The following is a 19,006-nucleotide window of genomic DNA, read 5'->3' on the forward strand; positions in this document are numbered from 1 at the left end:
TAGAGAGCTGCAACTATTATTTTTGGTCTTTTGTGTGAATTTATGCAGAAATATTAATCTGTAGAGTGATTAATGGTTGTTAAGTCAAATTCCATGAACTTGATTGTAGTTATTAAAACCTATCTGAAATCTTAAAGTAACATAATTAAATAAATAAGAGATGAGATATTCTGTAAATAGGAATAAAAAGTGAGGGATTTAATCCAATAAACTGCAGGTTTACAGGTAGTTGATTGGTTGCGAATTCACAATCATGAAAAGTGGCATTATAAAATCTGTGCTATCTGGAAGAATTAAATGATAGCAGTATTATTGACAACAAACATCTGTAAAGAATTTAATTTCTATAGTGAAAGTTATAAAATAAAATTTCACTATAAATTGAATTATTTAAAGTTATTTAATAAACTCAGAATTTATTGAATCTTATCTAAATATTTGGAACGGAAGGAATATTTTAACATGTTCTGAGTTTTTCTTTAACTATGGAGTGACTTCTCTGTCAGCGCATAGAGGATCTTTTTTTAATGGACCTTCAACTACAATTCCCAGAATTCCCATTCCACGGCAAGCGAGCGGGTCAAACACGCAGGCAGCACATTTTCTGCACGTTGGTACCTCCCTTAGCGTACGCAGCTTGTCGCTGTGTAGGTGTTTTGCATAAGGGAGCTCCTTGCTTTCGTCTTAACACTGTGCTAGAAGCTTGCTGAAGTCATGGCTGAGCAGGTGGCTGCCATGTGTGAGCAGCTTATCAAAGCTGTGAATGTGATGATGGATGCGGAGACCAGCCAAATTTACCGACTGGAGGCCCTAAAGGTAGCATCGTTATGGCTGTTGCTAGCTAGCTGCTCTCTAGCCAAGCTTGTCATTTGTTTTGAAGCTGGTGTGAAAGTATAATCAAGTACCCACGAGGTTGGGTGGAAATATCTTATTTTATTTGCGCGGTCAGCAGCTAAAGCATCGGCCAAAGAGGCAATTTATGTTCGTTAAGGTGAGCTAAAATAGCAGTGATAACGGACTGATGCTCTGCGAGCTAGCCGGCATACCATGATGAACACCTCACTGTCGATTCACCTTCATTCATTCATAAACATTTAACATGACATTTACTACGGGTCGTCCCGCGTAACAGCAGGGCTGTAACGAACATCATGCTAGTTGTACCTGTTCTGGCTGATTGATAAATTATCTTGAGGCTATATTAGTATTTATTGTGGTGTTGCTGAGGCAGCTGTTCGCTGTAGCCTCCAGACGCAGACGCGCCACATGTGTAGGGAAACTTTAGGTCCATTCAAATGCCATTTATTTAACAGTCTTATAATTGACTAAAATAATAATCTTTGGTTTTCCCTACAGTTTTGTGAAGAGTTTAAAGAGACAAACTCCATGTGTGTCCCATGTGGCTTACAACTAGCCGACAAAGCCCAACCAGCTGTAGTGAGACATTTTGGTTTGCAAATCCTGGAACATGTCATAAAGTGAGTACATCCAAACTGTCATCTCTGAAGCTGGGGTGGACAGTAACCAAGTAAATTTACTTGAGTACTGTACTTAAGTAACGTTTTTGAGTATCTGTACTTTAGTTGAGTATTATTTCTGGGGGATACTTTTACTTCCACTCCACTACATTTGAAGGACAAATGTACTTTTTACTCCACTACATTTCTATTGATGCTTTCCTAACGCCATACGTTATATGTCACGTCATACGTTGTGTTCAAGACAAAACATAACTTTGGCAATGTGGATGAGGTAGAAAATGGAAGAAAAAACGATTACCTCAAGCCCACGTTTGAGATTTTTTAAACTAAAATGGATTCATTTCAGCTCAAATTTTTTGTTGTACTTACTGCGAATAAACAGCAAATATCCACACAGCTCTACTTTAGGGGATCCTAGCTATACTAGCATAAGCTGAGCTAGCTAAAGTGCAGAGCCACGACTCCAACTCACTAATTCTCGCCTCCATTTTTGCCACCATCCTGCATCTATGACAAGAATTACTATCATAAAAGGAGGCAGATGAGGAACTAGACATGGAGCACACAGGACAGTCTGTTAATCAAGGTGAACAGCAGAGACAGTAACACAAGTTAAGGAACAGCACAACCAACAGGGACCAACCAGGGACCGGACCCCCCCACAGACCTCCACTGACCGAACCCCCAGACCACCCACAGTTTGAGACTCTTTATTGTGTCCATACAGTATATGTTTTTGACTGACTCCTGCTGGAGAGGAAGCAAAAAAGCAGAAATTCAAACTCTAGTTTTCTGCTTTTTTCCTGATCCCCTAAAGTGGACCTGTGTGGATATTAACCAGGTTAACCCTCCAGAGACTAGAGACTAGAGACTAGTACGGGCCCCTCCACAGAGACAAGACTGGACCCCTCTGCACCCGCCCAGAGACTGGTCTTGTAGGGCCTCTTTAACTGAAGATATTTTTGTCTGTAGCAGTATCTGTATTTGCTGTATTTCCTGAGGTATTTTTTTATACTTAAGTGATTTTATTTTAAGCAAATATTTTTGTATTTTTATTTATAAAGTAAAAGTAATAAAGTATTATAAGTAATATTTTGACTAAGCTACTTTTACTTGTATTGAAGTAATATTTGACAAGGAGTATCTATACTTTTACTTTGTACTTTTAGTGAAGTTGTGTATTCTGTCCACCTCTGCTCTAAAGTTTAACTAAGACAAACATCCTGAAAGATGCATATTTGAAAAAGAGCTCTTTCTTTCTCTTTCTTTTAGGTTCAGATGGAACAACATGCAACAACAAGAGAAGGTCCAATTGAAGGAGTGTGCAATGCAGCTGTTATCACATGTAAATACCAGACTGTAAACAACTGTCTTATGGTTCAAATCTAACTTACTGTCCATCTCACTGCCACAGTAGTAGATACTTATCTGATGCTTTGGGTCTCATTAGGGTACTCATTCTATTCTGGAGGAGGAGAGCCATATCAAAGATGCTTTGTCACGCATCACAGTCGAAATGATAAAGAGAGAATGGCCTCAACATTGGCCAGATATGTTGAAAGAAATGGAGGCTCTCACTAGTCAAGGGGTGAGTAACTTATACAGCACTGTTTTTCACGCAATTTGAGTGTAACTATATAATAACTGGCATGCAAATAGGTACCTTACTCCATCATCCTAACAGTAGTAGTGTCAGTAGACATTCATATCTTTCAGCCACGATGGCCATTTTTTTTTTTTTTTTAAATCTGCAGAATAACATCTTGGCTTTCTGAGCAAACGTTTCAATATATTGCGCAACTCTTAAATCCAATTACTATGGACCTTTTAAAGTGAATTCACAAACGTTTACTTCACAGGAGATACAAACAGAGGTGGTGATGTTGATCCTGCTGAGGCTGGCAGAGGATGTGATCACCTTCCAGACATTGCCCACTCAGCGACGTAGAGACATCCAACAGACACTCACCCAGAACATGGAAAGCATCTTCAGTTTCATGATGGCAATTCTGCAACTTAATGTCGAAGATTACCGTAAAATGGTCAGTGATGTCTTATAATGCATTTTTTAACAAGTTATTCATGTTATTAAAAGTAAAGCTTTAACAGTGGAATGAATTGTTTTTGTTTTTTTGTTTTTTTATCTAGAAAGACTTGCCCGGACATGAACTACAGGTGAGATAGCGTCACTGTGTCTTAGCTCCAAATGAGTCCCTTATGAACTGGATTATTTTGATTGTCACCATTTGTTATACTTTAATTATCCCCTTTTTGTCAATCATCTTTTGTTAACTCAGGCCAAAGCTCACTGTCGAGTCGCTGTGGCCACGCTAAATACCCTTGCAGGCTACATAGACTGGGTGTCTCTAGTGCACATCACTTCTGGAAACTGCCATCTACTGGAGATATTGTGTCTGCTGTTGAGTGAGCCAGAGCTTCAGCTGGAGGCGGCAGAGTGTTTGCTCATCTCTATCAGTCGGAAGGTAAGTAGGCAGGGGAAACTGCATTAGAAGGCCGAGGGGTGGAGTCATAATGCCTCAGTGTTAACTGTAAAAAGAATACATTTTCAGTCTGATATATTTTTTTTTTTTTTCACTCTTTGTCACATGGTTGTAATTACATGGTTTTCTATAGTAACAGTGCTACCACATTTCCATTCAAAACACTACCAATTTAGTCTCATTACTTCTAAAATGAGACATCTTTTTCTCTGGATTCCTAAACAACCTTATTAAAGCCCCCAAAAATTGTATGTCAGCCAATTAGTATTTTTGTCTATTTATTTTTTATAGAATAATGCAACATTGAACGGTTGTGAATTCTAGTTAGAATATCAAATTACCCATTATTACTTACTGGCCTGTAGAAATAATTAGGCATGCCACAGTACAATTCATAGAAATGTAGGATACCTCTCAGGTCTTTGATCGTTCTAAACTGTGTGTAACCAGTTATGTCATTCTGCCACAGGGCAAGCTGGAAGACAGGAAGCCCTTCATGCTGCTGTTTGATGATGTGGCCATTCACTATATCCTTTCTGCAGCACGGTCAGTATCGCTACTCCTCCCGATCATTCGTCTTAAACCCACCACTCTCACTATTATTTAACGGCTTGTGTCTGTCTTGTTACAGGTCAGCAGATGGACTTGCAATATGTAAGAAATCTTCTGAATCACAGTAAGTAATGTGGGGCCTTGGCCCACTATGTGGCACAAAAATAGACATAAAGCAAGTTTTAAGCAGTGTGTTCATAGACCAGGCTGTGACTTATAGCATGGTGTGTATGTATGTGAAGGGCAGTGGAGGTGGTGGAGCGCCGCTACATCTTCCTGAAGAGGCTGTGTCAGGTTCTGTGTGCTCTGGGAGGACAGCTGTGCTCATTAGTGGTATGTTTATGGTGTGAGCAAACATTGAAGCAGGGCTGCTCAATATGCAAAGAAATAAAAATTATGTTGGCAGATAATTGGAAGTGCAATATCAGTTGGACTGATATCCCTTGTGTTGAATTTACACCACAATGATGGTGGTAATAAAAATGTAGAACAATTAAAATTGTTGCACAGAGTACCTTTATCCAAAAAATAGCTCCTTCCTCCAGTTCCACCAGTTTGGATGATGCCCATATTGCTCTTTCCAATGTATTTCAAGCGCTTGTGCAGCCCTACATTGAATTTGAATGAATTAAGGTATCAGTTTAAATTTTCAAGCTCACACATAGTTTTTTGTCTTTTGTTTGGGCTCGGCCCACACGTGCATGATACATAAAATCACAGAAACAAGCTTTTAGTAATTTAGTAAAAGTATAACTTTCTGATTATGGTTGATAATTGAGAAGTATAATCTTCCTACAGGGTTCAGAAGCTGAGGTTGAAGTACCAGCAAATCTCAACAAGTACATGGAAGCCCTTTTAACATTCACTACACATTCCAGTCAGGTAAGAATACTTAATATATCTATAAATCCTCGTGTTAAAGACTGCATTTGAGTGAATTTTAAATTAAACCCACAATCTCTCCTCTTGTTGGAAATGTCACTGCTTTTTCTACAGTTCTTGAAGTCATCCACTCTGCCTACTTGGGGAGCTTTGTTCAGACATGAGACTCTGCTGAAGGATCCTGTTGTTTTGGATATCGTCACCAAATACCTCAGAACATCCATGATCAACCTAGTCAAGGTAAGACCCCAGTGCCTGATGCTAAGGGCTACTGTTGCCAGTGTTCATGGAAAGCAATGCTGAGGGTGTAGCTAAAGGTTTAGTGTTTTTTTTTTTTTTTTTGTTTGTTTTTTTCTGTCTTGTTCTCCCTCCAGACTGGGTTTCCATCAAGAGATGATAACCCAAGTTGTGAGTATTCCCGTGTGGACTTTGACAGTGATGGAGACTTCAACTCATTCTTTAATTGTAAGTTTTATGTATTTAGCTTTTCTACACTACTGCCACTATCGCTACTTATATGCGTGTGATGCTTTTCATGGTGTATTTTTCTGCTTCATAGCTTTTCGAGCACAGCAGGGTGAAGTGCTGAGGAGTGCATGTCGCATTGTCCCCCTGGAGGCCTTTCAGATAGCAGCAGAATGGTTACAATACCAGATTGCCAGCCCTATTGACATGGGAGATACCACATGTAAGTGAAGGGAGTTGTCTGAGCGTCTTTTGGGCAGTTACTGCGGAGGTTGTTTCTGATTATGTTTGGTATAGTTACTAAAATCTATAATTTATCTTCCTCACTAGCTAAGACTGCTGAGGGGCTATGCTCCCTCCTGTCTCCATCTGTGGTCCAGTGGGATGCAATGACAGTCTTCATGGAGTGCATGGTCACACAAATCTTCAAAAGTCTAGAGGAAGAGGTAACAGGAGGAAATTGTCAGTGACATAAAGGAGCGAAATGATGTGATAAAATAATGCTGATTTTACTGATTTGAGGTCTCTGCTTCTCACTGTGTAGAGGTTGCCCATAGATCAGAGCATGGAGCTGCTGCAGGCCGTGCTGAACTATGAGACCAAAGACCCGCTCATCTTGTCCTGCGTGCTCACCAATGTGTCTGCCCTCTTCCCTTTTGTCATACATAGACCACACTTCCGGACACAGGTTCTATACAAGGTCAGCTGAGCCATTATTGCTTGCAACATATTATATGTGTGTCTATTATCAATGTATTATTGCAAATATGTACAGGCTGTTGGTATTTGTGATACTTAACTTTGGTTTCACTTTTGTTTTCTCTGCAGCTATTTAAAGCCATCACATTTGAGATTGATCAGGACAGTAAGGTGAGCTGCCCTAACAAAGTTAATAATTAGCATTTTTCTTCATTCATGTCCAAGACCTATAAAATGTATTCTGTAACTGTCTTCAGGCACCTCGGACCAGAGCCGTAAAGAATGTGAGGAGGCATGCCTCTTCTTCTATCATCAAAATTTGCCGGGATTACCCACAGTTCATATTGGTAAATGCCCTTACATCTTAAATAAAAAACATACATACACAAAATACAATAGCCTGACATAGATCATGTTTGCTTTCACTTGATTGATTTTCTTTGCACAAAATATATACCTGAAATAAACAGTGGTGAATGTGGTTCTAATTTAATATGTGATATGATCATACTATTGTATGATCAATTGTTTTTCCTCTTCAGCCCTGTTTTGACATGTTTTACAATCACGTGAAGAAGCTGTTTGTGAGTGATGCCACACTCACTCACATGGAGAAATGTTCACTGATGGAAGCACTGGTGCTGATCAGTAACCAGTTCAAAGATTTTGCAAAGCAGAAGGCTTTTCTAGACGAAATGATGGGGTCCGTGGTGGCAGAATGGACCTCAGAAGAGATGAGGCAGTGCGTTTATGTTCTTTTTCTCTGAAAGTGTACGCTACTTATTTTAATATCATGACAGAAATTAGAAATTTATGGCACCTTTGTGTTTCAGTGTGCTGTGGGACCCTGCCATGTTCCTGTCCTTTGTTGGAGCAGATCAGGTGGTCACTGAGCAAAGTGCAGATACAGACACAACAGGTGTTAATAGGGGACGGGTAAGAGCACAGTGTCTAATATTTTAGCTCTAAGGGCTTTTATTTTGTCTTTAGGTTGTAGAATAACTAAAATGAATGTGGGTTAATTTCACTTAAGGTTTTATACACTTTTTTTTTTTTGCTCAGTATTGCAAAGGGTTGCATATGAAAAAAAAAATCCCACTAAAGATCAGGGCATACAGTTTATACTTAACTAAGTTAACCATAATGAATTTGAAATACTTGTAATGCTGGTAGGCACGGAGGGATTTGCAGCTTGAAAAATTCCCAAGATATGGGAAGTTTCCAAAGCATTAGGTAAACACATCAGGTCCAGAGTCTCTTAGATGGAGAACAGTCAAAGACTGAGAGTCCCTCACAGTTGTTGTGACAGTCGTCACAAACAAAGTTAACTTTTGTTTATTTGTAGTAGTTTTACTTCATGTTATTACCAAGAGATTACCAAGATTTTAAAGCCATGTTATCAGCTCTGTAAGTCTATTCTTAGGCTTTTACCAGTGACTGTGCTTAATGCCAATTGGCAAATGTTTGTAGTATTGTCAAGTCACAAGCTGTTCTAGCTGATGCTATTAAGTGTGTTTAAAAATGTGTCTCTTCTTTTTGTTGCATTCTTCCAGTTGAGTTTTTGTTTGTATGCTATGTTGGGGGTGGTGAAACGGTCACGTTGGCCTGCAGATGTGGAGGAAGCCAAGGCTGGTGGCTTTGTGGTGGGCTACACCGCAGCTGGAGCTCCCATCTACAGAAATCCCTGCACTTCCCAGTTTTTGCTCCTGCTACCGAACCTTTTAGCTCTTATCAGGTACACCAGTGAGTTGTCACATTTTCCATTATAGACATGGTCTGACTTTGAATTTGAGAGTTTATCTCTATCTTACTCGCTGCAGGACTCATAACAGTCTATTCATACCAGAGAACATGGCTCGTCTGAGTGAGACCTTTTCAAAGGCCCATGACGTGATTGATGCAGAAAAAAATATGGTGCTTGGTAAGAGAAGTTTTCTGCTCATGCTTTCTCCCACCTTAAAGATTATCTGAAAAATAACTCATCAGTATTCAAAACTTCTCAAAATGTGTTTTCTAGGTCTCTCGCATCATCTTTTGGATATTTATGACTCTCCTGTGTACAAAACCAGCCTTGAGCGCATGCAGGGATTTTTCACCACGTTGTATGACAACTGGTAAGAATTGTGATTTGCTGTTTCACCCCTTACTCTTTATAGTATTGTTTTATTCTACATTTAATGTTGCAGTTGACATTTTACCTTCTATTCTGCTCTTGTCACTCCTGCAGCTTCCATGTTCTGGGAAATGCAGGTCTGTCCCTTCAGCAGGAATTCTATACCATTGAAAGGTTGGCTCAAGAAATAGCTGGCTCTGCTTTTGTCTCCCTCGATCATGTGCCTGACCACAGACTTCGCCCTATGATTCATATCCTTATTTGCTTTTGCTTCAGTTCATTAACCATTATTTTTATTTTGGATGGATACCACTCTATTTAAATAAAGCTGACCCACTGATTTATGTTAACACCAAACTTCCTTAACAAGTGTACGGGTGTTTTTGAGGCAGCTGGTGCAATCATGTCCTCAGGAATACCATGAGAGTCTGCTCTGCCCCCTGCTGGGCCCTCTGTTCGCTTACCTGCAGCAGGTCTGGATCACCACACTAATCAAGACACTATACTTGATTCACTTGCACAGTGGTGTTTGTTGCCAAGTTTCATGACCTTGCTTTTGCTTCATATGACAGAGACTCAGCACCAAGTGGCAAGTCATCAACCAGAGGACCTCAGTTAAGTAAGTTAAGAGATAGTGGTTTTATCTGTATTTACAAACTGGATATGCGACTTAATAAACCTGTTTATATTTTTAGTGGCCAAGATGAGGAGGAGGTTGTGTGCCAGGAAAGCCAGGTGACACAGGAGATGTTGGAGGAGCAGCTGGTGCGCATGGTCACAAGGGAAGTGCTGGATCTTCTTAGTAAGTTCCAGCACCTCTACTAACCGTCCATATATGTTTGACAGACAGCTGTTCTCACATGAATAACATAAACACAGTGAAACCATCAGATCAAATTAACTGTAGATTTAAAACCAATTTATAACCTGAAAATTAGTACTAGTTTGACAATATAAAAAAGCCAGGGGCATGTTACTTATAGTAACATTGACTATAAATCAAATCGTAGTCCTTAATACCACAATGCATTTGTCCTGTGGTAAGGTTGTGTTTCTGCCAGCTAGAGAGGCTAAAAATGGTTTCAGCCCACATTAGAAAGGTGCCAATACCAGCCATGTTTTCTAGATAAAGTTCCTTCACGTGACTTTGGTTGATGTTCCTCCCAGTTTGGTGAGTCTCAAGGTCTGACAGTCTCTTCCCTCAGTTGATCCTAAAAGATCATTCAGAGGAGGGGGGGCTGAATTAATATTGGCTGCAAAATCAACAACTCACTGAATGTTGAAAAATTATTTTGTATTGAGTTGAACTTTATTGTGAAGTTTCTCTAAAATTAATCTCGCAACACAACACAACACAACATGTACTTGTTGTACATGAAACGGATTTTCCTTTTGTTGCTAGTGTTTTTGATGGTGTGCATTAAGAAGGCACTAAAAAATATGAGGTGTAGGCTTTTCAGGATCTTGAACACAACTGCCTGATCAGCATATCCAGGGCTGAGATTTTATGGGGCCATAATATTTCTTTCTTCTCTTCGAGCTGTGAGCTGTATTTCCAGAAAAATGCCTGAACCAGCAGCAAATAAGGAGGAAGTAGATGGTAAGAGCCAAATGAGAAAACTTGAATCAATAGTTGGACTACATTTGTTTTTCTTCTGAGGAGCAACTCATTGTTTTTGCATGAAATGTTCTTGTGTAGAGGAAGATATGATGATGGAATCAGGGCAGACGGTGTCTCCAGCCCAGCCCACAGAGGAGTTGACTGAGCTGGGAAAATGCTTGTTGAAACACGAGGTCAGCCTCAGAATCATCCCAGAGTACACATAGCACAATAGAATCGCACATTAAATTCTGCATATTAACTGCTGTTTTTCTTTGCCCAGACCATCTACATGTCCCTACTGACCCTCTCCTTCACCTCACTATCATGGAAAGACACCACCAACTGTCACCGCACTGCTTCCATTGTCTGTTGGACCCTTCTCCGGCAGGTAGTTACACAATGAGCTCAATGTTCAATACTACTGTGCACATTTTTCAATCTCTCATCTCATACTTTTCTCAGGTTGGATATATTTAATAGTTTTCTGATTGTCTCCTAGGGCTGGGTATCAAAGTCAATAGCTTTTTTTTTTTTTTTTTGGCACCAGCCGAAATGCTTCGTACCATCGAGCATCAGAAATTGTCTTGTAGTTCGGTTCTAAATTTTGATAACTATGGGATAAATCTCATCAATGGCTGTGGGCCAAGAAGCATGCAGCATGTTTGATCTGCAAAGTTATAAAAGTGCTGGCACTTGGTTGTATCAAGGCATCCGGAAAAAACATGAGGTTACACCTTGAGTTGTGACCAGAGACGCAGCTCACATGTATGTATTGTGTTTTGAGAGACTGCATTGTGGCTCCTCTAGCCCATCTCTGATAGGTACGAATGCAAAAGATCCAAAAAGAATTGAAGTGGAGTTACATTTCATTAGGCTTGAAGCTAACAGTGCACAGTGCAGTGTTTTTGACAAGGTAATTAGCGCCAGCAGCACAACAAAGCTAATGAAGCACCATAATGTGTAATGTCATCTTGTTAAAACGGGTTTCATAAAAATTGGCATCAAAGTATTTTCCCACAATGTGTATCAAAGTCAAGGTACTGGTATCAGTATAATCAAAAATCTTTTTTTAACAAGGCCTAGCCTCACTGTCTACCAATCCCATTAAAAGACCAAAGACAATAATGCATTAATCCAGATGCTTATGTTCATCATAATCAAAAAGCATCCATCATCTTTTTCAGCAGCCAGACTCATTGATGTTTTAAATGGTTTTTGGGCACCATTAGAATTACATGTAGCAGAGAGAGAAGCTCTTTAAGGCAGAAGGCATCTTTCATTGATATTATTGTTGGGATTGTAGTTATTAGTAGTTATTAACAAACCAATAAAATTATTTTAAGATGATGATTTGAGATGGATTGTTTTCTGCCTTCATTCTGATTCTCTCCAGGTTGTAGGGGGTAATCTTCTCCCTGAGGCCGTCACATGGTTCTATACCAGTGTGCTACGGGGCCTCCAGGTTCATGGGCAGCATGAAGTCTGCAACTCTACACTCTTACAGTTGGCCATGCTCATCTATGAAAACTTGGTGAGGCTAATGGCAATCATCTTGTGTCCTTTTGAGAGTTACATTCTTATTGTGCCTTGGTCCAAATTAACTTGCACAGAAAGAATAAATTAAACAAATCAATAAATATTTTATCAATGAATACTCCCATTTCCATTTCACTGAATGCCAAAGAACAGATAGAAAATGCTCTTTCTGTCACTTATTTCTGTGTTTCACTTCTGCCTTAGCGACCTCGCTACATGGAGCTGAGAACAGTAATGACCCAGATCCCAAACATCAGTGTGGAAGCCCTGGACCAGTATGATCACAGACTCATAGACCCCAATGCCCAGAAAGTTGGGGACAAAAAGAAAAAGGATCAATTCAAAAAGCTCATTGCAGGAACTGTTGGGGTAAGGCCACTTATAGACACTAGAGGGCAGTGTATCTCTTTTTTTTAACACTGCAGGCAGGCATCAGAAGTGACCAGAGACACTGGCACTAATAGTGCAAGTCATTACTCAGCAGTGTGATTCTGGCTGCGTTGTAAATTGTCTGTGCTCAGCAGCAAGGAAAAAAAAAGGATGTGCAGCAGCACAACAGAGCTATACAGTCTAATGAAATTCTTTCTGGTAGATCTGGGAAAGCTCTGTTTAACCTCCATCTCTTTGTCCCCTGCCAACAGAAAGCTCTGTGCCAGCAGTTCAGGAAGGAGGTTCATATCCGGAATCTTCCATCGCTCTTTAAAAAGCCGAAGCCAGACAAGGCTGTACAGAACAGTGAAGCATTGGGTCTGGCAGCTCTCTTCTACCCAGAGAATAGCACTCTGTAGGAGCCTGGTTCTAACAGACTCCATTCTTATTGAAGACAGGAGTTGTACAAACAAGGGTCTCCCCTCAGCATCGTGCTCCTGGGGCCATGCGGTGCTACATAAGATATCTGTCAACACTCCTGTTGGCCACGTCTCCTCTATTTTTTTATTTTCATCCTCCTTGTGCTCCAGTACTACTCTCACCGTTAAGTACCATCTTACCATACAACATTTGTACAGCCAAGATCTACACAGAGGATCGCTTTTTAACGCTTTTCACACTTTTGCTCAGTTTCCTTGTACAGAGGAAGTTGTAGGAAATATTTCAGCTCAATGGTTATTAATAATTGCTCTACAACAGAAGCTGTAACATACCTTCAAATAAGTTGGTTTACCATTTTATAATTTTCCTTTGGGCTTTTTAAGGGGCAATATTTGCCCGTTGCCCAGCATCACATACACAGAGCATCTTGTAAGCTGATAGAATTAGGGAATCAAACTGAGAGCCCAGCTGGGGGTTAACATTAAACCATAAATTGTCATCGAATGACCTTCAAAACAAGCAAAGATGGTAGCTGTAGGAATGGCCTGTTTTTGTTTTGTTTTGTTTTTTTAAGAGGTTTTGGCAGCGTGTTGGCAGATATGTTATGTGACCATGCTGCTGCTGCTGCTGTTGTCAAATCATGGATGGAGAAAAAAAATGAAGAAAAACCTAGAATTACTAATGGTACACATTTTTCAATTTACTATCATTTCCTTTGACTGGATGAGTTTGAATGCAGTTTCTCATTCTGAAGCATGTGCTAATGGTACCTCAGGTGTGACACGCCCCATGATGGAGTGTAGTTACTTTATCAAAACGAACCCTAAGAAAAAAGCAGTTGATTGTGATTTCAAGAAGTCTATTGTTAATTTAAATATGAACAACAGTTTTGTATTATGCACATATTACACAGTCATCAAATGATACAATAATCATTTGTAGTTTTGCCAGATCCTCATATCAGCATAACTTACACAATGGTTTGGAATTATGTACTTAATGTGGATCACATATAATGAAATAATGCAGCCACATTATGTGCCAAAACACTCAGTGTCTGAGAAACAAAACCTAACATCTAACTTTGAAAACATATATATATATATATTTGCAGTTGGACTCATCAACTAATGTGTAGCATAATTCAAGTATTTCTATTGTTTTGTAGCCATTCAGCCGGTAATGTTTTTATGTGGTCTTTTTTTGTGTTTGTACTGGTGTTGCCAAGATGAACCAGCACTACATTCCTGTTTTTGGAAAAAAAATGTTGGCAATATATTTTGCTTTTACCGAGGTATTGTGTTAGAGTTTAACTTTGTTTTTTGTTTTGTTTGTTTGTTTGTTTTTACTTTCTGTATGTATATTAAGACCAAAATAAATGGTAGATATTTTGGCCTAGAGTGATTCCTCTTTAAATGCACATAGATATGTCTACATTTCAGATGCTGGTTTGCTAAGAAAAGGTTCACTTTATACTCACCAAGGAACAAGAACATTTGTGAAATCAAATATGAACAGTTTTCCTTGTGCTAATTATTTGTCCACATGCCCACATGCCATTTTTATTAGTGCTTGTTCAACACTAAGATATTCTGTACAAAGAAGAAAATAGGCTTTTTAAATGTGTACTGTGATTTATATTTTGTTTTTAAATAAAATGATAAATTCAGTTTGTCTTGAAATTCATCCTTTTAGTTTTGTATGTAGAATAGACTGAAAAGAAGTTTAATTTCTATGTTAAGACAGCTTCAGGTGTTGTCATATTTTACGTATTCATCCAAAAAGAACTGAAAGTGGTGCAGTGGGAAGGTCCAAATTTGGGTAAAATAAAATCCTCATTGAAAACTTGCTGCAATATAGAAAGCAATTTATATAGTTATACTTGTGTGTTATATCTACCTCTTATATTATTTCCTTATCAAATGTTTAACCTGGTATATTAATACATCTATAAAAATATGTTTAAGGATACTGACAGATCTGCAGAGGTGTCTATCTCATATATTACAATTTTTAAAGATTGCTCATTGATGATATATTTTCTAGGGTTAGGGATAACATCAATTTGTGTTATATATTACTTTGTGTGTTGGTTTCATTATTATTATGCTGCAACATTTTACTGTAAACTGCCTCCTTTTACTGTTCACCTGCAATGCATTTGTTTATCATATTGGATACCTGGACCAACCAACTAAGATGTAAGGAAAAGTTACAAACAAAAATAAACTGGATCAAATAGAGATCATAAATACGGGACGTTATTATAAAACCTGTGCTTAATAAACCATGTTGATTGGTCCATTTTATTCTAATTGATTGAATGTATTAATTTCAAAGTAAATAGAATTTGATTTAATGACGAATTCGGTAAAACCGTTTCGGTTCAGCAGCCTGATGAGAATCCGTTTATCCTCCGAGTCCCCAGGGGGCGCTGAAGGCATCACCTGCTTTCTTTTTTTTTTTTTTTAAACCTACTTCCTTATAAACCTAAAATGAACTGTAAAGACGAAGAAGAACGGTGTTTAATCATGGCTGCAAACATCCCGCGATGGCGTGTTACTGTGTAGTTTTCATGAAAGTATTGGGAGAGAATAAATGTAAAATGAGTGTGTGAAGGTTTAACATTTCCAGACAACAGGCCCTCATGCTGACATGTCTGCAGGAGTGCAGGCTGCTGCACTCAGACACACTCACTGCTGCAGTCTGCAATTGTTTGTGCCTTCTTTATGTGTTCAGGTAATGTATCTGGATAAATCACTAATTTGTTTTTACTTTCTCTTTTTTATTATTCTGTCTTACTCAGTCAAATATGAATATTTATTTCATTGCTATATATCGCTCACGATGTGATGCAGTCTTATTAACCCATAACTATGCAAAGTATATTTATCTTCATCTAAGCAAGATACAATTGCTATAAAATTCTGCCAATAATGATCCAACTTTCTATCCATGACTAATTTTGTTTAAATTTTAAATGCTACTTTTACTTATAATGAAGTAAATTTGTGGTGTTGTATTGTTTTTACTAAAGTAAATGATCATCCACGTTGTTGTTGTGGAGCTGCATATTATCATAAAAAACATATTTTCTCATGTAGATGCTTTACAGCTGTTGACTGTTCACATTAAAACAGGCCCTCTTCCTTTTTATATAGGATTTATTTGTGCCCCTGACTTTTTCCTCTGCCACTTGTCTTGTGTAATGTTGGCAATATTCTCTGTCAGATTTTTCCCTGACAATTAAATGAAGCATCATAAAAAGTAAAGTTGTGAAAACCAGTATTTCCAAATATCAGCACATTTACATCAGATGGAGAACTGGGTGAATTGTATTGTGCACCAGGTTATATTTTCCTGTGGTTCTGAATGAATTGACATTTGATATCTCTGGAAACTGATTTGTACAAGACTTTCAATATGCAAAACATATTTGTAGAGGTTGGTGCAGAGTAGACAAGGACCTTTACCATATTTCTGTGGGCATTTGTATTCCAGAACTGAAATGATCATTGGTAGTCGATTATTCAATTCAACAGAAAATTAGACTGCAATCAGTATATTAAATATTGGACTTAAGTGCTAAACAAATGAGATGAAATGCAAAGAACTGCAGCTTTTTGTATGACAGTTAATGGATATATTTTGAATGTAAACAAGGCAATGAAAACAAAGCATAAGATACCATGTTGGGCTCTGGGAAATTATTAGGGGAATCTTATATCGCCTTTAATATTTAATGGGTAGTAATTAATTGAGGGAAAAAAATCAAACAAAAATAATCAATGATTACAATAATAATTAGCTGGAGCCCTGTTTTAATGATTCCTTCTGTCTGTAATAATATTGAAGAAACAGTTTTCTACTGTGAAAACGAAACAAAAATTCTGCACCCACCATCAGTATGCTGTATCCCACCCACACTGTACAGTGTCTCAGGATTCTGGTTCACCAATACTTTCAATTACAACAGTGGAATATCTTTGGTGTGTGTCTTTAATGTTTAAGGGACTATGACAGCAATTTTAAATGGAAAACCAAAAATTCTAACTCTGCCAGCAATTTTTTTTCCCACTCATCTTCATTTTCTTTCTTGTCAAGCAACTGTGTGCTTTCGTTAATCTTCAGTATTTGCATTTACACTAAATGTTGGTATAATCAATTTGTTTAAACATTGCAGAGGGCTTCCCTCACCAGTGCCACTGTCACATATCACTCTGAAAGTTTCAAGCACGGCCTTTGCAATGGGGCCGTAGTGTTACAGCTCTGATGTTTGATATCGCTGTTAAGGGAAAAACTCAATGCCCTGGAAATATTGCCTTGTCATTCCCCTGACTGATCCTTTTCATCGGCTCTGTCATGGTTTGAAATGTTCATTTGACTTGTAAAATGCATGGAACTTTATCAAGCATCACTTAGACTAAACAGATGCATAAATACATAAACTATAATCACTTGTAACACCTGACAAACACAGGTGGTCTCCATTTTGATTGCTTGAAAAACAACTGTGAAGTTTAGATTTAAATGGATTTTTGTTCATAGTATTACAGAGATGTTTTGTGTTGATCAATGTGGAAAACATTTTCAAAGAATGTTTAGTGTATTAAAACACGCTATTTGGCTGGATGTGAGCAGCTAAGTGTCAGAATTAACAGTAGAGTTGGGTTAAACGTCAATATTTCTGTATTTATGATCAAACCTTGATGTGTCCTTATTCAATTATTATTATTGTAGCCTATGAGAGTTCACTGTTGACCCAAACGCCGCCTTATTTCTCTGTAAATACCAAGTCCAGTATCACAGCTCTGTTTCAGTGTATTTTTATTTCTTAAGAGAATTTAGACACAGCGGCTCGTTTTTCCTCCAGCAGCTCCAGCTTCGCGGCAGCTTAGCAACGCGGTTGCTGCGCAACGCAGAAGTTTCTGGCCGGAGCGGCGGTTTTCACTTCCGACGGTTATATGTAATCAACATCATGGGAAACAGGTGTGCGTTTGTGGTCAGCTTTATTTACTCCGGTCCTGCAGGAGAACTTGGCGGAGGGGACGGAAAAAAAAAAAAAAAAAAAAAAAAAAGTAGGCACGAAGATGTTGGCGCTGTGTCTGCTGCTCTACGCCGCCTCGTCCGCAGACACCGGACGCATGATGACCGGTCAGCCTCACGACGTCCCCGTCGACAGCTCCGCGGTTTTGGCGGCAGCTCGGTTCGCCGTGAGTGAATTTAACCGAGACAACGCGGAGAACCGACTCGTCTACGAAATTGTGAACATAACATCGGCTAAAATTCAGGTAAGGGTACGTTTTTGGTGTCGTAGAGGTAATCATAATACATCCTAAACCATTTAAAAAAAAAAAAAAAGTCCTGATCTTTCTCTCCTAGGTGGTCGCGGGAATTAACTACATCCTGGAAGTGCGGCTCGGATCGAAAGTGTGCAAAAGAAATGAGACGAGTCACACGTGTGAGCTCCACTCCGACTCCAAGGCAAGTTGAGCATTTTGGGTGGTGAGCAGCACTCAGAGGAAATGGGTACTCTTGGAGTGAAGTGTGAAGCCGAGCTGTGCACCTGCTTTTCTGTCCCAGTGCGTTTTATCAATGTGTTTAAAAAAAAAAAAAAAATGGTTTGGGCTAATCTGACACTCATTTCAGGAGCTTCAGTGCCACTTCGTCGTTACAGAAATCCTTTGGGAGGGTTCACGTGTGCTTACTACAAAGAAATGTCACCTACATAATGATACCTGATATGCTGATGTATTCCTTCTGCCAAGTAAAACAAAACAAACAAAAGTCACTGAGCTGTGTTTTTAGCTTGTTTGCCTCAAATTTCGGATCTGGTGAAGCCTGATGCACTGTGCACACTCTGAATTTATAATGGCACCCCATAAAGCAGTTTTGTTTTTTATTTATTGGCTCCCAGATTTGCTACTTGTTTAAACACAAAGTTGAATAAGTTCAGTGACCTGCACTTACATTGCATTGTATAGGGTGAAAAATGGCATAATTATTCCAGTGAGTGACCAGGGCAGCTTTACTGTGCCTCATCTCTCAGTGTGTGTCCTGGCAGCTGTAAGACTCTGGTTGCGTGTCAAGCTTGGTCCAACACATGGCTGCTAAACAGAGATGAAGCTACACCTCTCTATGCTATAACCGCAGGGCTCTGTGTGGAGGATTACAGGCATTTTCAGATTACTGCTCAGCAAGACTGAACGGTCTGCTGCTCTGACCCCCTTTTTTTTTAACAGGGGGAAATAAACAGTTCGCTAATGTGCCAATAAATGTATGCACCAGTATGTTTTGAGGGTTTTTTTTTGTTTTGTTTTTTTTTTTTTGGGGGGGGGGGGTGCAGTAGTTTAGTATAATTCTG

General features: G+C 38.9%; 2 protein-coding genes across 3 annotated transcripts; both read left to right on the forward strand.

Moving 5' to 3' along the window:
- Positions 1 to 638: 638 nt before the first annotated feature.
- xpo5 (exportin 5) lies at positions 639 to 14,305 on the forward strand. Of its 2 annotated transcripts, XM_029520861.1 has the most exons (33): positions 639 to 816; positions 1,357 to 1,478; positions 2,754 to 2,826; positions 2,932 to 3,069; positions 3,341 to 3,523; positions 3,630 to 3,656; positions 3,779 to 3,964; positions 4,452 to 4,528; positions 4,614 to 4,658; positions 4,777 to 4,867; positions 5,333 to 5,416; positions 5,531 to 5,656; positions 5,791 to 5,881; positions 5,976 to 6,104; positions 6,212 to 6,327; positions 6,426 to 6,581; positions 6,710 to 6,751; positions 6,838 to 6,927; positions 7,123 to 7,322; positions 7,414 to 7,516; positions 8,134 to 8,315; positions 8,401 to 8,501; positions 8,598 to 8,694; positions 8,808 to 8,944; positions 9,069 to 9,166; positions 9,266 to 9,312; positions 9,389 to 9,495; positions 10,234 to 10,293; positions 10,393 to 10,487; positions 10,577 to 10,684; positions 11,690 to 11,827; positions 12,037 to 12,201; positions 12,474 to 14,305. In XM_029520861.1, the coding sequence occupies exons 1-33, from the start codon at positions 715 to 717 to the stop codon at positions 12,618 to 12,620; spliced, it is 3,663 nt and encodes a 1,220-aa protein (XP_029376721.1). In that variant the 5' UTR covers positions 639 to 714; the 3' UTR covers positions 12,621 to 14,305. The 2 variants fall into 2 exon arrangements, with proteins under 2 accessions (XP_029376721.1, XP_029376722.1); XM_029520862.1 differs by lacking the exons at positions 3,630 to 3,656; positions 4,614 to 4,658 and having other exon boundaries at positions 3,341 to 3,532; positions 4,452 to 4,537; positions 10,234 to 10,286; positions 10,395 to 10,487.
- A 3,427-nt stretch (positions 14,306 to 17,732) lies between these two features.
- LOC115055786 (cystatin-C-like) lies at positions 17,733 to 18,135 on the forward strand. Its single transcript, XM_029521808.1, has 2 exons — positions 17,733 to 17,933; positions 18,025 to 18,135. Exons 1-2 carry the CDS (start codon positions 17,733 to 17,735, stop codon positions 18,133 to 18,135), a joined length of 312 nt encoding a protein of 103 aa, XP_029377668.1.
- The last annotated feature ends 871 nt before the right edge of the window (positions 18,136 to 19,006 follow it).

The sequence above is a fragment of the Echeneis naucrates genome, chromosome 15 (genome assembly GCF_900963305.1).
Source record: "Echeneis naucrates chromosome 15, fEcheNa1.1, whole genome shotgun sequence".
Lineage (NCBI taxonomy): Eukaryota > Metazoa > Chordata > Actinopteri > Carangiformes > Echeneidae > Echeneis > Echeneis naucrates.